This window comes from Phaenicophaeus curvirostris, chromosome 10, assembly GCF_032191515.1.
Source record: "Phaenicophaeus curvirostris isolate KB17595 chromosome 10, BPBGC_Pcur_1.0, whole genome shotgun sequence".
Taxonomy (NCBI): domain Eukaryota; kingdom Metazoa; phylum Chordata; class Aves; order Cuculiformes; family Cuculidae; genus Phaenicophaeus; species Phaenicophaeus curvirostris.
Genome location: NC_091401.1, coordinates 25,853,921 through 25,874,429, shown reverse-complemented (window position 1 = coordinate 25,874,429; position 20,509 = coordinate 25,853,921). Strand labels below are relative to the sequence as shown.

The 20,509-nt window shown below is 50.8% G+C and overlaps 1 protein-coding gene across 1 annotated transcript; it reads left to right on the top strand.

The window, feature by feature from the left end:
- The first annotated feature begins 1,742 nt into the window (after positions 1-1,742).
- Positions 1,743-19,322, top strand: BOK (BCL2 family apoptosis regulator BOK). Its single transcript, XM_069865292.1, has 5 exons — positions 1,743-1,873; positions 2,932-3,296; positions 7,208-7,336; positions 14,187-14,350; positions 18,024-19,322. Exons 2-5 carry the CDS (start codon positions 3,074-3,076, stop codon positions 18,147-18,149), a joined length of 642 nt encoding a protein of 213 aa, XP_069721393.1. The 5' UTR covers positions 1,743-1,873; positions 2,932-3,073; the 3' UTR covers positions 18,150-19,322.
- The last annotated feature ends 1,187 nt before the right edge of the window (positions 19,323-20,509 follow it).

The following is a 20,509-nucleotide window of genomic DNA, read 5'->3' as shown; positions in this document are numbered from 1 at the left end:
GGTTTATACGCAGCCTCTTGTTTTTGTCTTTGCTGCAGGGTGGAAGTTGAGGGGGTGCTGCCTGCTGTGGCAGTCTGGCAGGGAACACGTGGGACGGGTTTGGCACCCGCAGAGAGCTGGGAGGCACTGTGGCACTCGCATGTGTGCCAGAAATCTGGGAAACATTATCATTACCAAACGCTCCTGCTATTTAAGCACTCGTCTTTGTTTCAGAGCTCTTCTGAATAGGCACAGTTTCAACAGGACTCCTGTTTCAAACTGCCAGTGGCTGCAGGGAGCTAAAACCTAATTTTTAATGATTTTTCAACCATCAGAGTTGCAAAGGCAAAAAATAGAATTTTCCAAGAGGCCACCAGGAGTGGCCTGCAGAGAAGTTTCTGGTGTGAGACCCCACGTGGAGCCCTGTGTCCAGCTCTGGAGTCCTCAACATAAGAAGGAGGTGGAACTGTTGGAACGGGTCCAGAGGAGGCCATGGAGATGATCTGAGGGCTGAAGCCCCTCTGCTAGGAGGTCAGGCTGAGAGAGTTGGGGTTGTTCAGCCTGGAGAAGAGAAGGCTCCGTGGAGACCTTAGAGCAGCTTCCAGTAATGAAAGTGCCAAGCTACAGCTCTGTTAATCAACGTCAACTCTGCAAAAGCCACTGCAGGAATGCACCAAGAGCTCTTCCCATTTCAGCAGTGCATTACTGACTATCGGTTACACAGGGTAACCCGATGTGGGAACCCCTCTCCATCTCGCACCCCGGGATAACCTGATGTCCAAAACCCTTTCCATCCCTCATCCAAGGGTAACTCAGTGTGGGAACCCCTCTCCACCCCTCACCCCAGTGTAACTTGGCATGCAAAACCCCCTCCATCCCTCATCCTGGGGTCACCGGGTGTGCAAAACCCTCTCCATCCCTCATCCTGGTGCGAGAACCCCCCTCCATCCCTCATTGCAGTGCGGGGACCCCTCTCCATCCCACATTGCGGTGTGGGAACACCTCTCCATCCCTCACCCGGGTGCGAGGACCCCTCTCCCCTCATTGCGGTGTGGGAACCCCTCTCCATCCCTCATTGCGGTGTGGGAACCCCTCTCCATCCCTCACTCCGGTAGGGGGACCCCTCTCCATCCCTCACCCTGGTGCAGGGACCCCTCTCCATCCCTCACCGCGGTGCGGGGACCCCTCTCCATCCCTCACTGCGGTGTGGGAACCCCTCTCCATCCCTCACTGCGGTGCGGGGACCCCTCTCCATCCCTCACCGCGGTGCGGGGACCCCTCTCCATCCCTCACTGCGGTGTGGGAACCCCTCTCCATCCCTCACTGCGGTGCGGGGACCCCTCTCCATCCCTCACCGCGGTGCGGGGACCCCTCTCCATCCCTCACCGCGGTGCGGGGACCCCTCTCCATCCCTCACCGCGGTGCGGGGACCCCTCTCCATCCCTCATTGCGGTGTGGGAACCCCTCTCCATCCCTCACCCTGGAGCGGGGACCCCTCTCCATCCCTCATTGCGGTGTGGGAACCCCTCTCCATCCCTCACCGCGGTGCGGGGACCCCTCTCTATCCCTCACCCCGGTGCGGGGACCCCTCTCCATCCCTCACCCCGAGGTCACACTCTCACCCACAACCCCTACTCACCAACAGGAGAGAAAAACTCCTCCTTAAGAGCTGCGAAAGGGGAGGGGAGGGCGTTGCTGAGGCTGTGGAACCCCTCCTCCCCGTTAGTTCATCTTCCTTAGAAGGCGAAGGGCAGCGTCGCCGCCGGGTCCCGAGGATCCCGGTGTCCCCATCCCGGTGTCCCCATCCCGGTGTCCCCAGCGATGTGCGGCTTCCAGAGATGCGAGAGAGCGAGCCCAGAAAGGAGGCGCTGAGGAGGAGAGCGCGACGTGAGAGGTAAATGCATTTTTTTTTTCCCTCGGGAAAAGCCCCAAGAAGTGGGTTTATTTCATTTGAGACTCGTTATTGTACGCAGACGCCTCAAACCGGGGCTGAAACGCCTGAATCAAGACTTTGCTCTGACTTCAGAAGCAGCCAAGGCAGATCGGCAGATGAATTCAGGTGTCTCAGATGAGATTTGGAGTCTTCTCTTCAGGCATTCACACCTCAAAACTCTTCTAAAACCAGTTTTGCTCTCCCTGCTCTTGCTGGAGGTTTTTGAGAAGGTGTGTGCAGGTTACTTTGAGAGGGGGGGAAAGAGTAGCAGAAGCAAAACCTAAACTGAGGACGTGGTGAAGAGTCTCCAGCGAGGAGTTTCGAGTGCTCCTGTACCCCTGTTCTTGCAATAGTGCCCCTGTTCTTGCAATACTGGATCCCTGACCTACTGGGCTGGAATGTCTGTTGACATCTGGTTGAGGTTGTTGTAGCTGGTGTTTGGGATTCAGGGGTTTTTTCCCAGTTTAATTGAAACAAGCTGAGCTTTGTCTTTGCGTTCTGTGTATGGTTTCCATGCTCTGGCCGTCTATGCTCTCTGAAGGGGAATTCTAGGAGCGTTGAATCTGAACTAGAAAAGAGGAAACACCTTGATAGTTCAAACCTGCAGCTCTTTGTGTTGCTGGTGGGAGTCAGAGCGGCTGCAAGACCTAAAACTTTGCCCCATGTCTGTAAGATGCTTTAAGACAGACATTTTGCAAATATCATAGAATCATTTGGTTGAAAAGATCTTTGAGATGCGTCCAGCTGTACCCATCCACTACTAAACCAGATCCCTGAGCACTTCACCCTTTGTCAAACCCCTCCAGGGATGGGGACTCCACCACCCCAGCCTCTGCCAGGGTCCCAGAACCATTTGGTGAAGATATTTTTCCTGATGTCCAATCTAAACCTGCCCTGGTGCAACATGAGATCATTTAATCTTGTCCTATTGCTTGTTAGTATTGACTTTAGCATAACTGTAAGATATAACACTTGGGTTTCTGATTTACATGATGCTTACAGATGCTTTTATTCACCAGGTAAAATGAAAAAATGGCCTTTTGAGAATAGCTGCTTGGGGCTGTGAGAATCCAAGAGGCTGGAGGCTTGCAGGTTCTCATCTGAGGCATCGAGTCAGCCTTCCAGCGAGCGTGTGCTGAGGTGTGGGCTCAGCAGACAAGAATGGAAGTGCTACGTCGTTCCTCAGTCTTCGCTGCAGAGGTGATGGAGGTTTTTGACAGGTCTCCCACTGACAAGGAGCTTGTGTCTCAAGCCAAGGCTCTCTGCAGGGACTACATCAATTCGAGGCTGATTCGAGCTGGGGTCAGCTGGAGCAAACCTGAACACAACACGCCGGTGCCCGGTGGGAAGCTGGCTGAGGTGTCCACCATCCTGCTGCGACTCGGTGAGTGTCTGCGGGAACGGGTGGGAGCCGAAAGCATGTAGAGCAATTCCAAACAATCTTCTGGAACTGATGAGTGCCAAGAGGCTTTTCATGTGATGACATTCAGTTTTTTTGGCTCTGCTTTGGGCATTTAGATTTGGTTTTGGTGATTTTCTCTACTCCTTTACTTGCATTCTCTTCAAGGTACATTGCAGTCTGAGAAAGCCCAGCAACAAACTCATTTTCTCTGCATCAGCCTCCAGCTGTGTAACAGTTTGCACCAGGGTTTCTTTCTCAGCTTGGTGCTGTAACAGGTCTTGCAGTGTTCTCACCAGACGAAGGTGACTTGGCTGCCGTGACGCAACCCAAGTTGGTCGGACACTGCTGCCTGGAGACTTGGGCTTCAGCTGCAAGGACATTTAATTTGGGGGTAGTTGCTTAGACCACATGTATTGGAGATTTTATAAAAGCCAGTTTTCAATGACAGGCTGACTGTTTAATTTTACTTTGCCTACCTTTCTCATTCAGGAAGACACGAGTTCTCTTGCTGTGTGTGGGAGCTAGGAGGAGTTGGCTGATGTCACCTGGCACACTTGCCCAAACCAGCTGGACCCCTCACAGCTGCTGCAAGAAGCTCTAGAGCTGTGCTTGCACCAGGAGTACCCTCAAAATACTGTTTGCCTATCCTTTGTTTTAGGTTTTAGCCTCCTGCATGGTCAAATCCAGCTCTTTGTCTTTTGCCATCTTGACACCCTCATTCCTGGAAGTTGTTTCCACATCCCTCTTTGCCTACTGGCTGGTGTATTAGTTCACATCTGGCTTGGGAACTACCACTGCCATTTGCATCTGATTTTATTACATCCAAGTTCAAATAAATCTGATGAAGTAACGTTTAGCTGGGCCTAACCAACTCAGGACCAAGCTGCTCTCCCCACTTTCTCCTCTTTCTTTCTGCTTCTGTTTGATACTATCCTACATTTCTTCTTAAGGCATAGCTGTATTTCTTTTAACTGACTGTTTTTTCTTTCATTCATTCTTTTTTTACTTTTTTCTCTCCTATGCTGACTTTGCTTCTATTTTTGTTTTCAGTGATTGTTGGGCGTTTGGTGGTTTTTTTTGTTCTTCTGTCAATCTCACTGCCTTGTTGTCCTCCACTTCTTCTCTGCCTGGGTTGAGGGTTGAGATTTGTTTGCTTTCAACCAGATCTTCTGTGGGTGGCCAGGAGCATGGTAAAGGGCAAGCAGGTGGCAGACAGGATCTGAAGGCGTCTCCTGGATGACTCTCCTGTTACTTATTCATGTCCAGATGGAAAGATTTGGCTGATAGTCCCGGGAACTTGGCATCTTCTCTGAGCAAGTCAGTTTGGAGAGAACCCTGTGGTACCCATGCAACAAGAAGGGTGAGCAGCCCTCCTTATTAGGATGAACAGTTGTTCCTGAACTGTTTGTTCAGAGATGCCACCTGGCCTGTGCCTTTCTTTTCTCCTTTGTGGCTACGAACAGTACAAGGCCCATGAAAACCATTCCCCTCATCCCATCCCTTCCCTCCCTGATCCAGAGCCCCTCCCCAGCTTTCCTGGAGCCCCTTTCAGCACTGGAAGCTGCTCTAAGGTCTCCCTGGAGCCTTTTCTTCTCCAGGCTGAACAACCCCAACTCTCTCAGCCTGTTCTCATACGGGAGGTGCTCCAGCCCATGGATCATCTCCGTGGTCTCCTCTGGACTCACTCTAACAGATCCATGTCCTCCCTGTGCTAAGCAGGAGTGTTTCCTAGCCCTCTTGCATGTGCCAAGGTAGTAGAGGAGCTGATGGACTGTCTGATGCGTCAGCAAAGGTGCTGGGCACAGGCGATGCAGTTACAAAGTTTTGAGGAGCTCAGTGAAGCTTAGAAGCTAATTAGGGCAATTAATGAGTCACAGATGGTAAAACCTAATGGTATGGCCACATGAGACACCCCAGACCAGCCTGCTGTTTGTGCCAGAGCTCTGGTTTAGCTGAACTTGTCTCTCCTGTGGCCAAGTCCAGCCAAGTGCCCTTTCACTGCTGCGCTGAGCTTCTGCATATGGGAACTGTCATTTCTGCACTGCTTGTTCCTCTGTGATTACTGGAGGAAGGAGGAGCACAGAAATTGCTCTAAATGTTGCACAGTGCACAGCTGGGCATCTGAACACGGGCACTGCAGGCTGCCACCAATGTAACGTGCTGCTGGAGAGTTCCTGAGGCTGCCCAGGCAGGGATTCTCTCCTTTCCCCACCACTCGTGTGTGTCCTGTGCCTTGCTGCAGGGCAGGGCTGGCTTCAGCTGCGTGAACCTCCAACCAAAATGGGTCCTGACTTCATCCAGGGCCTCCAGGCACTGCTGTTAAAAGCTGTGGCAGTGGCAGGCTACCAAGTGCTGATCCCTGCTTCCCATGCCTGCCCCTCAGCCAACCACGGGCAGGGCTATCCCTGTTTCCTGGCATTTACAGGGAAGCCTGGGCTCTCCCTGTGAGGAGAAACCAGCTGTGGAGTGGTGGGAGCAATGTCACCTCTTATCAGGGTGGACCATGTGTTTCCTTTTCCTGTCGGATTGTGTGGGATCAGCCGTGTGCACAAAGGACCCGGAGAGCTCGTCTGAGAGTCTGTAGAGCTGGGCTTTGCCTGTGCTGCGCCGAGTGCCAAGGACCAGTTAGGTTCAGTAGCTAATGACTCCGTAACTTGCTCCTGTTTGGAGTGGTATCTTCCTTTTCAGTTCTTATCCCAATGAAATTCTTAGGAGGATCTGAAATTGCTTCTGAAATCTCTGATGGGGTCAAGTCATTTGGGTTTCAGAGTGGGATGTCAAGCCATTGTCACAGCTCTCCTTTTCCCCTGGCTGCTCCAGGGCACCCTTGTGTCGGAGGAGGACAGAGTGACCTTCTAAACCTAAAGGAAAGAGCCTCTCCGTGCACAAAAGGCCTTGGGCGCGCGCCATGTGCTTTGTGTAATGCTCCTACAGCAGCCACACAACCCTCCTTAAACATTATAGAGAGATCAATCCATCGGAAGCTGGGCTTTAGTAATTCTACTGCTCAATAATGGTCTGTTTTGCTGCAGAGGAAAAGCTTTACTGCTGTTGCCCAAGCTCCATAGTGTGTGGGAGGAGGTTCTCTGCCTGTCCTTGGTATTTCCGTCTTGGTCTTCAAGCTACCTTGCACCTCCAACCACTTCCCACGTGGGAGAAAACAGCCCGGAGGTGAAAGCGTGTGTCTGTGTGCATCAGGAACCTTGTTGTTGAGGAGCCAGCCGAGCAAATGAACATCTCTTTAACCATTTGGAGGAAAGAACTCTGAATTGTCCCTCAGCACCCGTGTGAGTGTTAAATAGCTGAGCTGATGGTCTGTTTGCTCAATTCATGTTGTGCAGCTCTGGGTGGATCCTTGGCTTTCATCAGCCTCCAGCATTCTTGAGCTGCTCTCATCTCGAGGCTTTTTTGTACAAGTCCAGGGCGTTGAGAAAGGGCTTATCTGTGAAAAGCTTACATCGATGTGCGTGCCTCTTTTGGCTTTGCTTCTCTGAGGCCGTTCTCCTGTGTTGGGGAAAGGCAGGTAGCCTGGAAACATCATTTCTACCAGGGGTTACTGCAGCCACAGCACTGGTTACAGGGCCACTGCCCATCCTCTCTCCCTTTAGGAGTCTCAGTACAATACTAATATCTCAGGGGATATTAGTATTGTATGGTGGGACTTGATCTCAAAGGTCTTTTCCAACCTAGGGATTCGATGAAATCAGGGTGCAGGTGGCTGGGGGTCGCATCTCAGTGCCCCTAAGCACTCTGCTGCCTGTTTAACATCAGGTGGAGCTGAGGTTAAATCTCTCCGGCTGGAGGAATAAGCGGGGTGGCCCCAGTGGTGATTCCTGCGTGGTGAGAGCAGGACTCGGTGTTCCGTGTGCTGACTCCTGACTGTTTGTTTCCAGGGGATGAGCTCGAATACATTCGCCCAAACGTCTACCGCAATATCGCTCGCCAGTTGAACATCTCGCTGCACTCGGAGACGGTGGTGACAGACGCCTTCCTGGCAGTGGCCGCGCAGATTTTCACTGCAGGTACTGTGCCCTGGCAGATCCGCAGACAGGGCTGGGCAGAAAGGAACAGGATGGAACCACCTCTCAGGGTAGGCATGTTGCTGGGATGACCTGCAAGGTGGGGCACGGTTTGTGAAAGGGCTGTGGGCAGTTTGGCAGCGCGCCCCGCTCTAATGATTTAATGAGAGCTCTGTTGTTCTCCTGGGGAAGTGCCCTGTTTTATTATATCCTCTTGGCAGGTTCTCGCTCATTCTAGAAGGCACCTCCTGCCCTTCCTCATTAGGAGGTGGTGTTACCTCATTGCACAGGGAGGTCGCTCATTCCAAGCTCCTTCGCTCACCGTTGGCAGCTGGAGAAGATTCATTACATGGGAGTCTCCCTCGTTCCAGCTCACGCTGCTGGTGCTCGGAGCCAGAACCAACTCATCACAAGGGAGTTCCTCTTTCTCTGGCTCCTTTCCCACCCCTGCAACAGCCAGATCTGCGATGGGGCCCGCTGCCTCCAGTCGCTGCTGCTCCGTTCTCAGTCTCTGAGGGACCAGAGTCTTGGCCCTCAAAGCTAGATATTCTGGACATGGTGGTGCTTTGAGCTGTCTCGCTACAGCTCTTCTGTTTGGTCCTAGAGGTGATTGTCAAAAGCAAAGACAGGCTCCGTGCTGTGTTCCTGCAAGGGAACCTCTGCTTCCCCTGAAAACAGTCTGGGAATGCAGCTTGTGGAATCACAGGAAAAGAAAGGTTTTGCATAGAGATTTATGTCAGGCAAGTCTTGACACAGGTTTTCTGCAATGTCTTGTGTTGTCCATAGAAGCAGCAGTAGATGTTAGAGACTGGAAACAAAACAAAGACAGTGTAGTACCAGGAAAACACTGGATCCAGTGTTGTTGGCATGCAAAGCATCACAGTGACTCTTGTGATTTTGGGAGTTGTTGGTACAGGATAAAAGTCCAGTTGCTGTGTTTTCGTATAAGGTTCCTTACTCAAACTATATCTTCACCGCAAGCTGTGCTGCTTTAGGCATATGAACTGCCTGGGAACCATGGGCAGCCTGGAGGAGCCCTGTGCGCACATCCCCGACTTCAGACCTGTGGTGTGTTGTGGTGGAGAGCACAGGTCCTCTCCGGAATCACAACAGTGGACAAAGCAGATCTCTGAGTAGGGCTGCTCAAGCAAGGCTCCTGGCAGAATTACTCCCTGGATCAGGGAAAATGAAGCTGTGTGGTATGGAATTGGATTCTGTAGCTCGCCATCCTTTCGGAGCATGACTGGAATGCAGATTGCCTCTGCTCTGGGCTGGCTTGGGAGGCCTTGTGGGCTCAGGAAACAAGAGCAGGAGTGTCTGTGTGTGGCTGTGTTCACAGTGCAGGTGCCCTGTCTGGTCCCGTAGTGCTGAGCTTCACTTGCATCAAGGCTTACAGGAAAACAAAAGGTCAAGTTTGCAGGCTGAGGTATTTGCATTGCAGGTAAGTAGGTTATCTTCTTAGGCAACTCAAACTGCCTCCGTGAGCACTGGGCCACCTCCAAAGCTGAGGTGACACAGGGAATTAAGCCAGAAAGGTGTCACGGACTGTGCACGGTGCTGTGCTGCGTCAACACGATGCTGGGGAGAAAGCTCTGCTGGCTTTCAGGAGTCATGCTCTCACCCATGTATGATAGCAAATCCATTGAGAGCCGCAGTTTTTGATGCTCTTCAACCTCTCACCTCAGGAGTCAAGTGAGAAGTGCAAATGGTATAAAATGTTTTAGTTGAAAGTAAAGCTAGAAATTGTAACTCTTGGTTTAAACTTGGGATTTTCAGGGCTGTAAGAACAGGATCCAGACTCAGCGCTTTGAGGCTGGCAATGCTAGAGACTTGGCAACGTGGTGGAAGTCCAGGCTCTCATGTGGGAGCACCGTGCTGCACAAATGGCTGGCAGTGGCTGGCGACACGGGGTGGATTCAAGCCATCCCGGTGCTCAGGTGCTCCAATTTTTATTCTTTCTCATCTCTGCCTCAGAGCATCTAACGGGATAACCTGTGAGCGTGAAGCTGGGATTGTGTGTTCAATTGCTTTTATCAATTTGCTGTTGTAATTTCTCTTGCTAGAAGGCTGATGAGTGCTGGAGGGGGAGGAGTTGGCTGATTTTTAACGTTCCTGGATCCCAGCTGCAGTCTCAAGGCTCAACATTTAATGCTAAATCCAGCAAATCAGAGTTGACTGTGGCAGCCAGACATTCATTCTGAATTTTTGTCATAGTTCATAAGAAAGAGGCTCTTATTGTGCAAAGGTAACGAGAGGCTCAAGTGCAGTCTGAGTTTTCATGCTAATTACCAATGGCTAAAGCATCCCAGCTTGGTTTTCACTGCCCAGCTGATTAAGAAGGTGTGTTTCCATGCAACCTGTTAGTTGTTCAGGGTGAGGAGAGCCCATCCATGTGGAGACTGGTGCTGCAGAACCCTGACCAGCTTTGGATATTGAAGGATCTGCAGCAGCATCACCTCTGTGACAGTTCCACCGGTTCTGGTGTGTGGTCCAAAGCTGCTCTGCGGTCAGCAGGAGACTTTCCACTGACTTTAACAGGCTTTGGATTGGGGCCTGGCTGAGCTGGCATTTACATTAGCTGTTTAAATAAATCCCAGAAGGAAGGAGTCACTTGGTGGAAAAACAGAAGTAGAAAAGGGACATGCATTTTCCTTTCCTAAAGGGAACAGTTTCCTCCAGTTGGTAAGAGCTGCTGGGCACGAGGGCTCCCTCAAATCTTTCATCCTGGTTTTGTATCAGTTTAGGTGCTCATAAGTTTTTAATCAAAAGTGTTTGGGCTGAAGTGAACCCTGTACAACAGGGATGCATGGTTAGTGGGTTCTAGGGAGAAAACACTTACCCTTGCAGGAGGAAATGCTGTTGGAAGTGCATCCCACTGCTTCCTCATCACTTAGGGCTTAGGAGCTGAGCTTCCTGCCTCGTAGAATCATAGAATGGTTTTGGTTGGAAAAGACCCTTAAGATCAATCCAGCCCTGCTAAATCTGCCACTAGACCATGTCCCCAGTGCGACATCTACTTCTCTGTTAAACCCCTCCAGGGATGGGGACTCCACCACCTCCCGGGGCAGCCTCTGCCAGTGCTTGACAGCCCTTTCAGTAAAGAAATTCCTCATAATATCCAATACCTCGCGCACTTCATTCTTGGCTTCTTTCTCTCCACCGGAGGAAAGTATATTGTGCCCGACTGTATCCTCCCAGCTGCTGAAATGTCGCACTTGATCATGTTTCGCTTAGGTGTGATTTGAAAATTAGGCTTTGCTGAGTGGAGCAGAGGCAAGTTTGAGTCACCATGGGTAGTGTGGTGCTCTGAGACTCTGCAGTCTGTCTCGTGGCTTCTCAAGCTCTCCCCCGGGGCAGGCGAGCTGACATGCAGCCAGAGCACTTTCAAGAGCGGTTTCCTCCTGCTAATTCACTTTCTCCTGGGCTCACCAGTGTTTACATACCTTCAGCTCTGTGACTGGCCTTGAGTCTGCAACTTGCGTTTCTTATTTTTTTAAACGCCTTCTAAGCAGCTTTACCAATTTTCCGTGGCCTTTTGTTCCATCTCTGTGAGCAGAAGTTTCAGAGCTTTCTCTGTTTCGATCCCTCTTTTCTAGACCAGTTTTCCATCCCTTCTTGTCATTAGCTCCTGCGTACGCTATTCCGCACAGTGGGAAGCTGTGAATAGATTGTTTCTTTTGGTGATGAGTGCCCTTGTCGCCCAGTCTGGATGGCAGCCAGTCCTTCTGAGGGGTTTTCAGCAAGGCAATTTATCTTCTCTGCTCGTGTGCACTGCCCAGATGCAATTCCAGCTTCTGCTGAGGGATGCATCGAGATAGCATCACCTCAACCCTGGCCTGGACATCGCAAGGGGCGGAGGCATTGCCCTCTTAGTTGGTTGTGCTCCTCTGCCAAGGGAATCCTTGAGCAAAAAGAGTTAATGGAGAGTCTGCTGGGGCTTGTTCCCCTGCCCTGCCTGGTGCTGGGTGGCTGCTTGAGCCCTCTGAGGGCAGAGGGACTTGCTGTAGGCATTGCCCAGCTTTGCTCTAGAGGTGGCTGTTCTTTCCTTGCTTCAGGGCTCCCCTACAGCATTCGGAGTGAACAAGAGCGCAAGCTGTGCCCTGTTCTCTCAGTGAGGAGCCCAGGCAGCTGTCTGGCATCATCTGTCTCCAGAAGTGGCAAAGGGTTTCCATGCAGAGACATTGAGTGGGGGTTTCCTCTCCCACCCCTGCAGCCCAGCTCTGCCAGCTGGAGGAAAAGCGGATGGAAAGATGGGTTTGACTCTTATAGGATGCTCCGTAAAGAGGATTATGAGAAGTGACCACTGAGCCCCTTGCATCCATCACCACAACAAGCATCAGACCACAACTTGCCCTCTTCCTGCTGTGTGAAAGGGAGAGGGGCTCCGTCCATACGCTGGAGAACCCTTCACCACGGGCAAGTTCTGCAGCGAGCACCACTATCTAGCAACCTTGACCAAGAAGCCAGAGTCAAAGGGCTTTCTCTCCATTCGCCATGGGAGAAGACATCTGGCATGATGTGTCCGTAGAGCAAACTGCTTTCCTGTGTGTTAGGCAAATCATGGGTCTATGGAGCCTCTCTCTTTCACAGGTTGTGGATATACTTCTCTGCTGTTGGGAAGAGAAACCTGGGGTTTAAGCCAAGTTAATCAAGACTGTAGGTGTCTTTCTCTGCCAGGGTGGCCTCAGAGCCCTGTCTGTCCTAGTTACTGCCGTGTAAATATCTCAAAGCTAAGGGTTTTCTTCAGATACTTGAAGAGCGCTGTCAGAAGCAGCTTGGGAATGAGCCAGTGAACTCTTCCCTGGAATCTTGGGTAACTTTGGTTCATGTAACTCAAGATACAAGGAACCACATTACTGCAGGGATGGAGAACAGCAAGAACTGACTTACACTAAAGCTGAATAAAGCCAGCTGAGGCTCTGGTCCAGGAGATTGTGGTCAGCAACCCCTTAAAGCCTCTTTTGGGGCTGGAGAGGTACTGCCCTGCCACAGGGCAGTGTTTCTGGTGTTTTCTCCTGTGGTTTCATAGCCTCTTCCTGGCTCATTCTGCTGGCTGTCATGGTGACAGGCAATGTGAGAGAGACAGATAAATAATGTGAATACCACACAGGCAGTGAACTTCCTGAGCGACAGCTCGGGGGAAGGGACACCACAGAGCCTACTCAGAAAATAAAACCAGTAACAGCCCATTTAGACGTTAATAACTTCCTCTGATCTGGGTGATAGCGCTGGGGAAGGGCAGGGTCTGTCAGGAGAGCTGCTGCTGTTCTGGTGCTACAGAGCCTCAACGAAGAATCGCTTGCAGAGTTTGATCTTGCATTGGTCAGGAGAGAAAAATGGCTTTTTTGGAACACTGAATGTCATCTAGAGGGACCTGGACAGGCTGGAGAAGTGGGGCTGTGTGAACCTCATGAGGTTCAGCCAGGCCAAGTGCAAGGTCCTACAGCTGGGCTGGGGCAATGCACAGTTTCGATACAGGCTGGGGAATGATGTGAATGAGAGCAGCTCTGAGGAGAAGGACTTGGGGGGCTGGGGAATGAGAAGTTCAACATGAGCTGGCAATGGGTGCTTGCAGCCGAGAAACCAACTGTGTCCTGGGCTGCATCCGTAGAAACGTTGCCAGCAGGAAGGGAGGGGATTCTGTCCCTCTGCTCTGCTCTGCGAGACCCACCTGGAGCCCTGGGTCCAGCTCTGGAAGGACATGGAACTGTTGGAATGATGCGAGGGCTGGAGCACCTCTGCTATGGGGTCAGGCTGAGAGAGTTGGGGTCATTCAGCCTGGAGAAGAGAGGGCTGAAGGGCTGTGTTTCCAGATCTCTGGTCTGGACAAAAGCCTGAGGGGGGACTGGTGGCTGCACTATTTAACTCAATGGTGTTGGCAAAGAGCAGGAGAGACCTGGGGGGATTGGCTGGCGCCCAGAACTGAGCTCGACCACTTCTCGCAAGCACTAATAGGAAGATGACTGCTACTAGGGCACGTGCTGCTGGCAGACCAGCCTAGCAGGAAAACTGTTTTCTGGGAGATTAGGTGATTGACTGACTCACTGTCCCTCTGCTGCCTTCAGTGGGTGGGATGGGCGGTGTTAAGTGTTGTAGGAATAGTGGCCAAATTGTAGAAGCTACCTGGTTTTCAGGTGGAGACTGAGACACGCTCCTGACATCAAGCAGGACACGAAACATCTTGGGCCTGTAGCTTTGCCTCCCTTTTTTGGTCTTGTCTTATGGTAGGACTGACAAAAGATGCTTATCTTGTGTGTTGTGCCTTCTGAGTCACATTGCAACAGACTCCTCTGATCTAGTTAAAAAAAACAGGAATGCTTTGTCTTAAGGATCTTTTTGAGTTGTTCTAGTGACAAAACATTCCTGTTGCTCAAACTCGTTGAATCTGATCACCTCCCATGCATGGCTGCAAGTTAATGGCAATACAAACCATGTTGGTGCACATCTTTGAGTTGGGATTGTTCAGCCTGAAGAAGAAAAGGCTCTAGGGAGACCTTAGAGCAGCTTCCAGCGCTGAAAGGGGCTCCAGGAAAGCTGGGGAGGGGCTCTGGATCAGGGAGGGCAGGGATAGGATGAGGGGGAATGGTTTTAAATTGGAAGGGGGAAGGCTGACATTAGACATTAGGAAGATCAATTAATTCTGCTGCTCCAGATGGAGCCTTTTCCCTAGCCCTGGTCCCCTGGTATTTATTTTCCCCATGGTGGAGCACTTGCAGAGCTGTGTCTGCACCTGAGCTCAGAGCTGCACGCATGCAACGTGCACACCTGTAATGAAGGAGAGTGCCTTCTTTTGATTATTCAAGACTGAGCTTTACGTGTGTGCAAATCAGAGTGACCTTTCTTCTTTTCCTAGGCATAACATGGGGCAAGGTGGTGTCTCTCTACGCCGTGGCGGCCGGGCTGGCGGTGGACTGCGTGCGGCACGCACAGCCAGCCATGGTTCACACCATCGTGGACTGCCTGGGGGAGTTTGTCCGCAAGACCTTGGTGACGTGGCTAAAAAGGAGAGGAGGCTGGGTAAGAAGCGCTATCTAATCAAGTTTGCTTCCGCACATAGAATCACAGAATCACCAGATTGGAAAAGACCCACCGGATCATCAAGTCCAACCATTCCCATCAGTCACTAACCCATGTCCCTCAGCACCTCGTCCACCCGTCCCTTAAACCCCTCCAGGGAAGGGGACTCAACCCCCTCCCTGGGCAGCCTCTGCCAGGGACCAATCACCCTTTCTGTGAAAATTTTTTTCCTAATGTCCAGCCAGACCCTGCCCTGGTGGAGCTTGAGGCCATTCCCTCTCGTCCTGTCCCCTGTCATTTGGGAGAAGAGCCCAGCTCCCTCCTCTCCACAACCTCCTTTCAGGGAGTTGTAGAGAGCAATGAGGTCTCCCCTCAGCCTCCTCTTCTCCAGGCTAAACACCCCCAGCTCTCTCAGCCGTTCCTCATAAGGCCTGTTCTCCAAAGACATGTAGACCAAAATAACCCTGTTAATGAAAATGAGCGTTCCTCCACTGCAGCTTTGTGCAGAAAAAGCCTTAAGCCTTATGAGGAGCAGCTGAGGGAGCTGGGGTTCCAGTTCTTTGATTATTGTTGTGGTCCTCCTCTGGACTTGCTCTAACAGCTTCATGTCCTTCCTTTGCTGAGACCTCCAGAACTGGATACAGGTGTGGTTTCACCAGAGCAGAGGGGGAGAATCCACTCCCTCACCCTGCTGGCCACACTGCTCTGCAGGGTTGGTCTCAACCTCTTCATCCCTTCCTTCTCTAAAACTGCATGACCTTGAGGCCAGCTGGGTCAGGAAACTGTGTGGTTGGGATGAAAAATAACCTTTGATTTGAGTTCCCTGATTGGCTTCATTTTGCATCTGCTCAAATAATTGTGCCAAGGGTTGAAGAGGTTGTCCCGTGAAAAGCGACTGATTAAATAGCTCTGTTCCTGCCTGTGAAATCCCTGCTGCGCTCTCATTTGAGGTTTTAACTGTGTACCTGTAGAGCTGGTCAAAATGTATTCTCTGAAACAATTTTTCCTTTGGAAAAAGTCTAATTTCTTTACAATCAAAATGTTGCGCAGGAATGTGTCTCCTCCTCGTCTCCAACTAATGTTTTTTTCCTTATTTTGGGAAAACATTCATGTTCTGATAAGTTAGCATCTTGTTTTAATTTTTGTATTACATTATTGGAGTTCAGAACAGGGTGTTTTGAGAGTTCTAAAGGGATATTTTTGGAAAGTTCGTTGCATAGCAAACAAGCCTCAAGCCCCATCCCCAAACCAGGGGTGGTTCTTTGCAGCTGAGGAGATCAGCGCTGCCAATCCCTCCTTGGATGGCCAGCATGTTTCTGTTGGAGTCGCTGAACCAATACTGCTTGCTCTCAGGATCTTGCCCTAAGAAAGGGAATCCAATCTTGCTGCCCCTGCTCAAACAAAACCGCTGGAAGAGCTGCTGGGCTGTACCGATTACAACCTGGCTCCGCTACCCTCACCAGTAATTCTGGGCTGCACCAAGGAGATATTTTCCCTCTAGAAATGAATTATCCCCTCAGTCTGGAGAGAGGCTGCTGATTCTCTTGCCTTCTCATGCTGTGCTTCTCTGAGTGTTCTTCTCAATCCTGGCACCGCAGCAAGACGTCTCCCAGCCTAGTTCACAAATGGACCAGGCAAAACAGCTCGGTAGTGGGGGCTCTTTCTGCTCCCCGACCTAGCTGGTGGTTAGCTTGCCTTGGCGTGGGGTTCTTCTTTCCCCTGTGCCCTTGGCTCACGTCTTTTACACGTGGGCTCAGGTTGGAGCTGCCAAGAGGAACCACCTGCTCCAAGCGGTTTCGGAAAACCTCCTGTGGAGACCTTGGAAAGGCATTGGAAAGTCTCCACTTTCCATGGGGTGGAGAAAGCCTTGACTCCCCAAAGCCCAAACCAAACCTCTTGGGAGAAGCAAGAAGTATTTAACCCTTTGAGGCATCACCTCTCCTTGGGGAGAGCTTGGAGCCTCACTGGTGCCTTTACCTTAGATCAGAAAGATTATTTTTTTAGTAGCTGTTATGTACATTTGCTGCAAAGAAGAGCGTGCGACTTGAACTCCTATGAATAATTAACAGGCAAAGATCAAACTGCCATTGCAGCAGTTTATCGGTGCCTCACATGGATCAAGGACCTGCTTTATTAAGTAGCTTTGAATTTTTTTAATTCCAGTGCCTTATCAGGTATGCTTTATTTGGATAACAATAGCTAAGGCAATTGTTAAACAGCTGAGGGATTTGGTTTATCTAAGCAAGCACCACATGCATTTGTAGGTGCTCCTGACTGCAGCTCCTGCTGATTAGCACCAGGAGGTTGTTGGCATGAGCAGGTGCAAGGAGTTCACACCTCATCTGGAAGTTGACCTTCTGCAGCTATAATCCATGGTGTGCGCATATTTGGGCCTTGTACAGGTTCACACGAGGCACTAAAACCCTTCAGAGCTTAACTTTCTTATCTATCAGCTCCCCTAACTTCCGCGCTCGTGTTCAGACAGGTACTTGCACATCATGACAGGGTGGGACTGGATGGGCTTTGAGGTCCCTTCTGACCCAAACCATTCTGACCCAAACCGTATTTTTGGAGTGTTCAGCAGCTCTTGTGCCCCGTTTTACAAGGGGAACATCTCCAGGTCGAGAGTCTGACTTCCCTCTGCCTGATCAATGAGAGGCTTGTGTCAAAGCCAAACTTAGAAGACTGCTGAGCTAAGCTTGTAGCGGAAAGGCTTTAGGGGCTGATGAATGTTTGCCTTCCTTGTGACCCAATTCTTGGTCGTGTTTGCCACTCAAAAGCCATTTCTGAATCCTGTGTTAAGTTGATGTGCTAGTGATGCACCTTCTGCTGCAGAACTCCAGCCCTTGGCTTCTTGGGCTCGGCTGAAATTTAATCCCAAACTCAATTATATCACTGCCAGAACTTCATTTCCCCCACCAGAAGATGCAATTTTCTATCTACCTCCGTCCCGTTCGCTTTACCCTCCAGATATTTTCCACCCTCTCCTCCCAATGCCAGCTGAGATCCTGTCTTCGTGAATCTGCTGGGTTGCTGTTATTTTTGATTCATTGCAGGCCAGCTTCTCTTCTTGTTAATACTTGAAACCAGCTGCCCAAGAGATCTTTAAATCTGGCCCACACGTCTGGGAGGCATCTCTGCCAGCGTACATATTTCCACAAACAAAGCTTGCATTGCTTTAGGTTTCAATGGGGGGTTGGCTTGCTTGAATGAGTTCCAAATAAAACATTAAGGCAAGAGGAAAAGTGCAAGCAACTGGAGCTGATATTAAGCAGGACAACCTCTGGGAAGCATCTTGCTTCACAGAAAAGGATGAGAGTACTGATACTGCCAAGGCTTCCTGGCTCTTTTCAAAAGGGGAAGAAAGTTTATTTAGCTTTTCAAAATGGAAAATGCTTGATAATCTTCCTGTAGCATTTCTTTTCCCCGGTGGTTGAAAAGCGGGGATGCTTTGCCTTGTTGGTGCAGCAGAAAGATGGTGCATTTCACAGCGAGCCTGATTTAATAACTTGTAGGGTGTGGAAGTGCCAGAGCAAGCGTCTGTGGCTGCTGACGGGGTGGCCAAGCGGTGCTGCGGCAGCAACGCCGCGGGTTGTGGGGCTGGGCGAGTCCGCGGCGGTGGCTGATGTGGTTCCGGGCATCCCTCTGATGATCTCTGTTCCCTCCTCATCAGGCAGACATCACAAAGTGCGTGGTGAATACCGACCCCAGCCTTCGCTCCCACTGGCTCGTGGCTGCTCTCTGCAGCTTTGGTCACTTCCTCAAGGCCATCTTCTTCGTCCTGCTGCCTGAGAGATGAAGCTGGAGTGGCGACTGCAGCCCCCTACCCCGTCTCCTCCCCCGCTCCAGAAGCAATGGTAACGACAATCTCTGAAGAGGAGGAAGAGAAGCACTGGGACAAACAAAAGGCTTGTTCTCCTCTCCCTTTGGCCTGGAGCTGATGATCAACCGGTCTGCTTTTTGCAGCCCCAGGAGCTTCTCTCACCATTAATCCTCTCCAGAGTCTCATTTCCCTGGGTGATGTGTGTGTGGGCTGGATGTGTCCGGTCTCCGGGCTGCTGTGCGCAGCGTGGGCTGCGAGGCATCCGTTCCCTACGGTTGTGTTGCATGCTTATCCCAGTGCCAGGCAGCCGGGAAGAGGAAGGGAGTATTATTTGAAATGGAGTAGAAAATGTGAGTCCCCCTTCAGCCCTCCAACTCGCCCTGGCGTTGGTTCTTTATGTTTGTGCTTGAGCTCCATCTCCTCCTTTCTACCTAACCCTGACTCGCTGGGCTCTGCACGGTGGAGGGGAGAGTGCGACTGTAGGGTTTTAATGTGGTAAAATCAAAGGTGCTGTTGTCAGATGCTTGTCCCTGACGTATCTTAGATATCAGACCGAGCGGCTCGAGGGCAATCGCATGAGATGCAGTTTGCACGTGTGTTTTCTTGACCCCTCTTACCGTGCTCACGCGCCGTCTCAAACAGGAGAGCGAGGGGTGGCGCCTTCAAGCAACAACCCGGGATTGAACTTTGTAGTGAAGCAAAATGTTTTCTCCACTGAGATTCAGAGCGAAGCCTGGAAGTAGGAAAGGCTGGGGAGCACAGGCAGGAATTGGGGAAATGGTAAGTGAGGTGTTTGATGTTACGAAGGGGGAAAGCTGTGTCCAGAGTAGCTGATTTATGTTTCTCCCTTCATGTCTTCGGAAGTAGAACTCACAGTCGTATTTGTGGCAAACAATAAAAGAAAATAGGTGGTGTTTCACTACTGCAAAGGGTATTGTGTTTGTTTCCAGAGTTAAAAATTCCAAAAAAGGCCAGAACGGCACAGAGACGGACACTGGGGCCATGCTAAAAATACTTTGGCTTTTTCCCTGGTGGAACGTGTTAATGTGTTAAAACTACAACTCCCTCGGTTCCTGCTAGGAATTTAACCCCTGTTGTTGCTGTGTTGGAAACACGCTGTCTTTACTGGTAGGAGTGGAGACTTGCTGCCAGCAGCAGCCATGGAGCCTCTTCTCTGCCAGAGCTTTGCAGGAGACACCCTGCTTGGTGCCTCACTCCCGAGAGGCTGGCGTCGCAGAGAAACGCTGTCGTCAGTTAAGAACACGCAGCACTACAGGAGGTTTTGCTGACTGATTTTCTTGTCCTGCTTTCCCTCCCCTGTGTGTAGAGGGCCTTTACTGTTTCTTCTGCTGATGCCTGGATGTATCAGCAGGTTCAGTGTCGCCTGCAGCACCGCACCCCAAGGAAGGGTGCTCCACCAGCTCCGTCTGCTGCTATTTCATAGAATCATGGAATGGTTTGGGTTGGAAGGGACCTCACTGGAAGCTGCTCTAAGGTCTCCCCCCAGCCTTCTCTTCTCCAGGCTGAACAACCCCAACTCTCAGCCTGTCCTCACAGCAGAGGGGCTCCAGCCCTCAGATCATCTCCGTGACCTCCTCTGGACTTGCTTCAACACACCCATGTTCTTCCTGTTCTTCCCATTTTTCAGTACTAAAGTAATTCCTGTGGACCAAACCCCTCTAGACAACCTCTCCCACTCCTAACCCCCCACCAAAAACACTCCCTGAGGAGGAGAAAGCCTCCTCTGCTCTACTGAAGCTGCCTGCTGCCTTTGATAGTGTCTTGGTGGGGCTTTGGCTACGGTATTAAAAGTCGGAGGGGTTATAGTAACAAAGCTGGTGGTGCCCTGAGGTTGGTGCATTTTTGTGTGTTTGGTGCTTGCGGTAGTTCTTCAAATAAGACCAGATTACCAAAAGAATATATATATATCATAGAATCACCAGGTTGGAAAAGACCCACTGGATCATTGAGTCAAATAGATTATGTGATATATATTCTCTTGACATCAGCATTGGGGGTTTTGCTGACACCTCTTCAACTTGGTATTATCTTCCTTATTTTCCTGATGGATCTGGCTATGGAAACTTAGCCCAGGTAGAGCACACATGGTGAATTAAACCGATGATGCTTTGAGCAGCACGGAGAGGATCCCCACTGGTTTGCAATAGATGGAGCAAAAGCAGCGCAGGTCATTGGAGGGGATGCAGCTGTGTTGGCTTAAAAGAGCTTATGGAAAAGTACCCTTTGGATTTCTGGAAATACCCTGGTTGTGTGCAGACTTTGGCTTGGACAGCTTCACACCTCGTAAAGTCCAGCTTGCCTTAACGTGCCTGGTG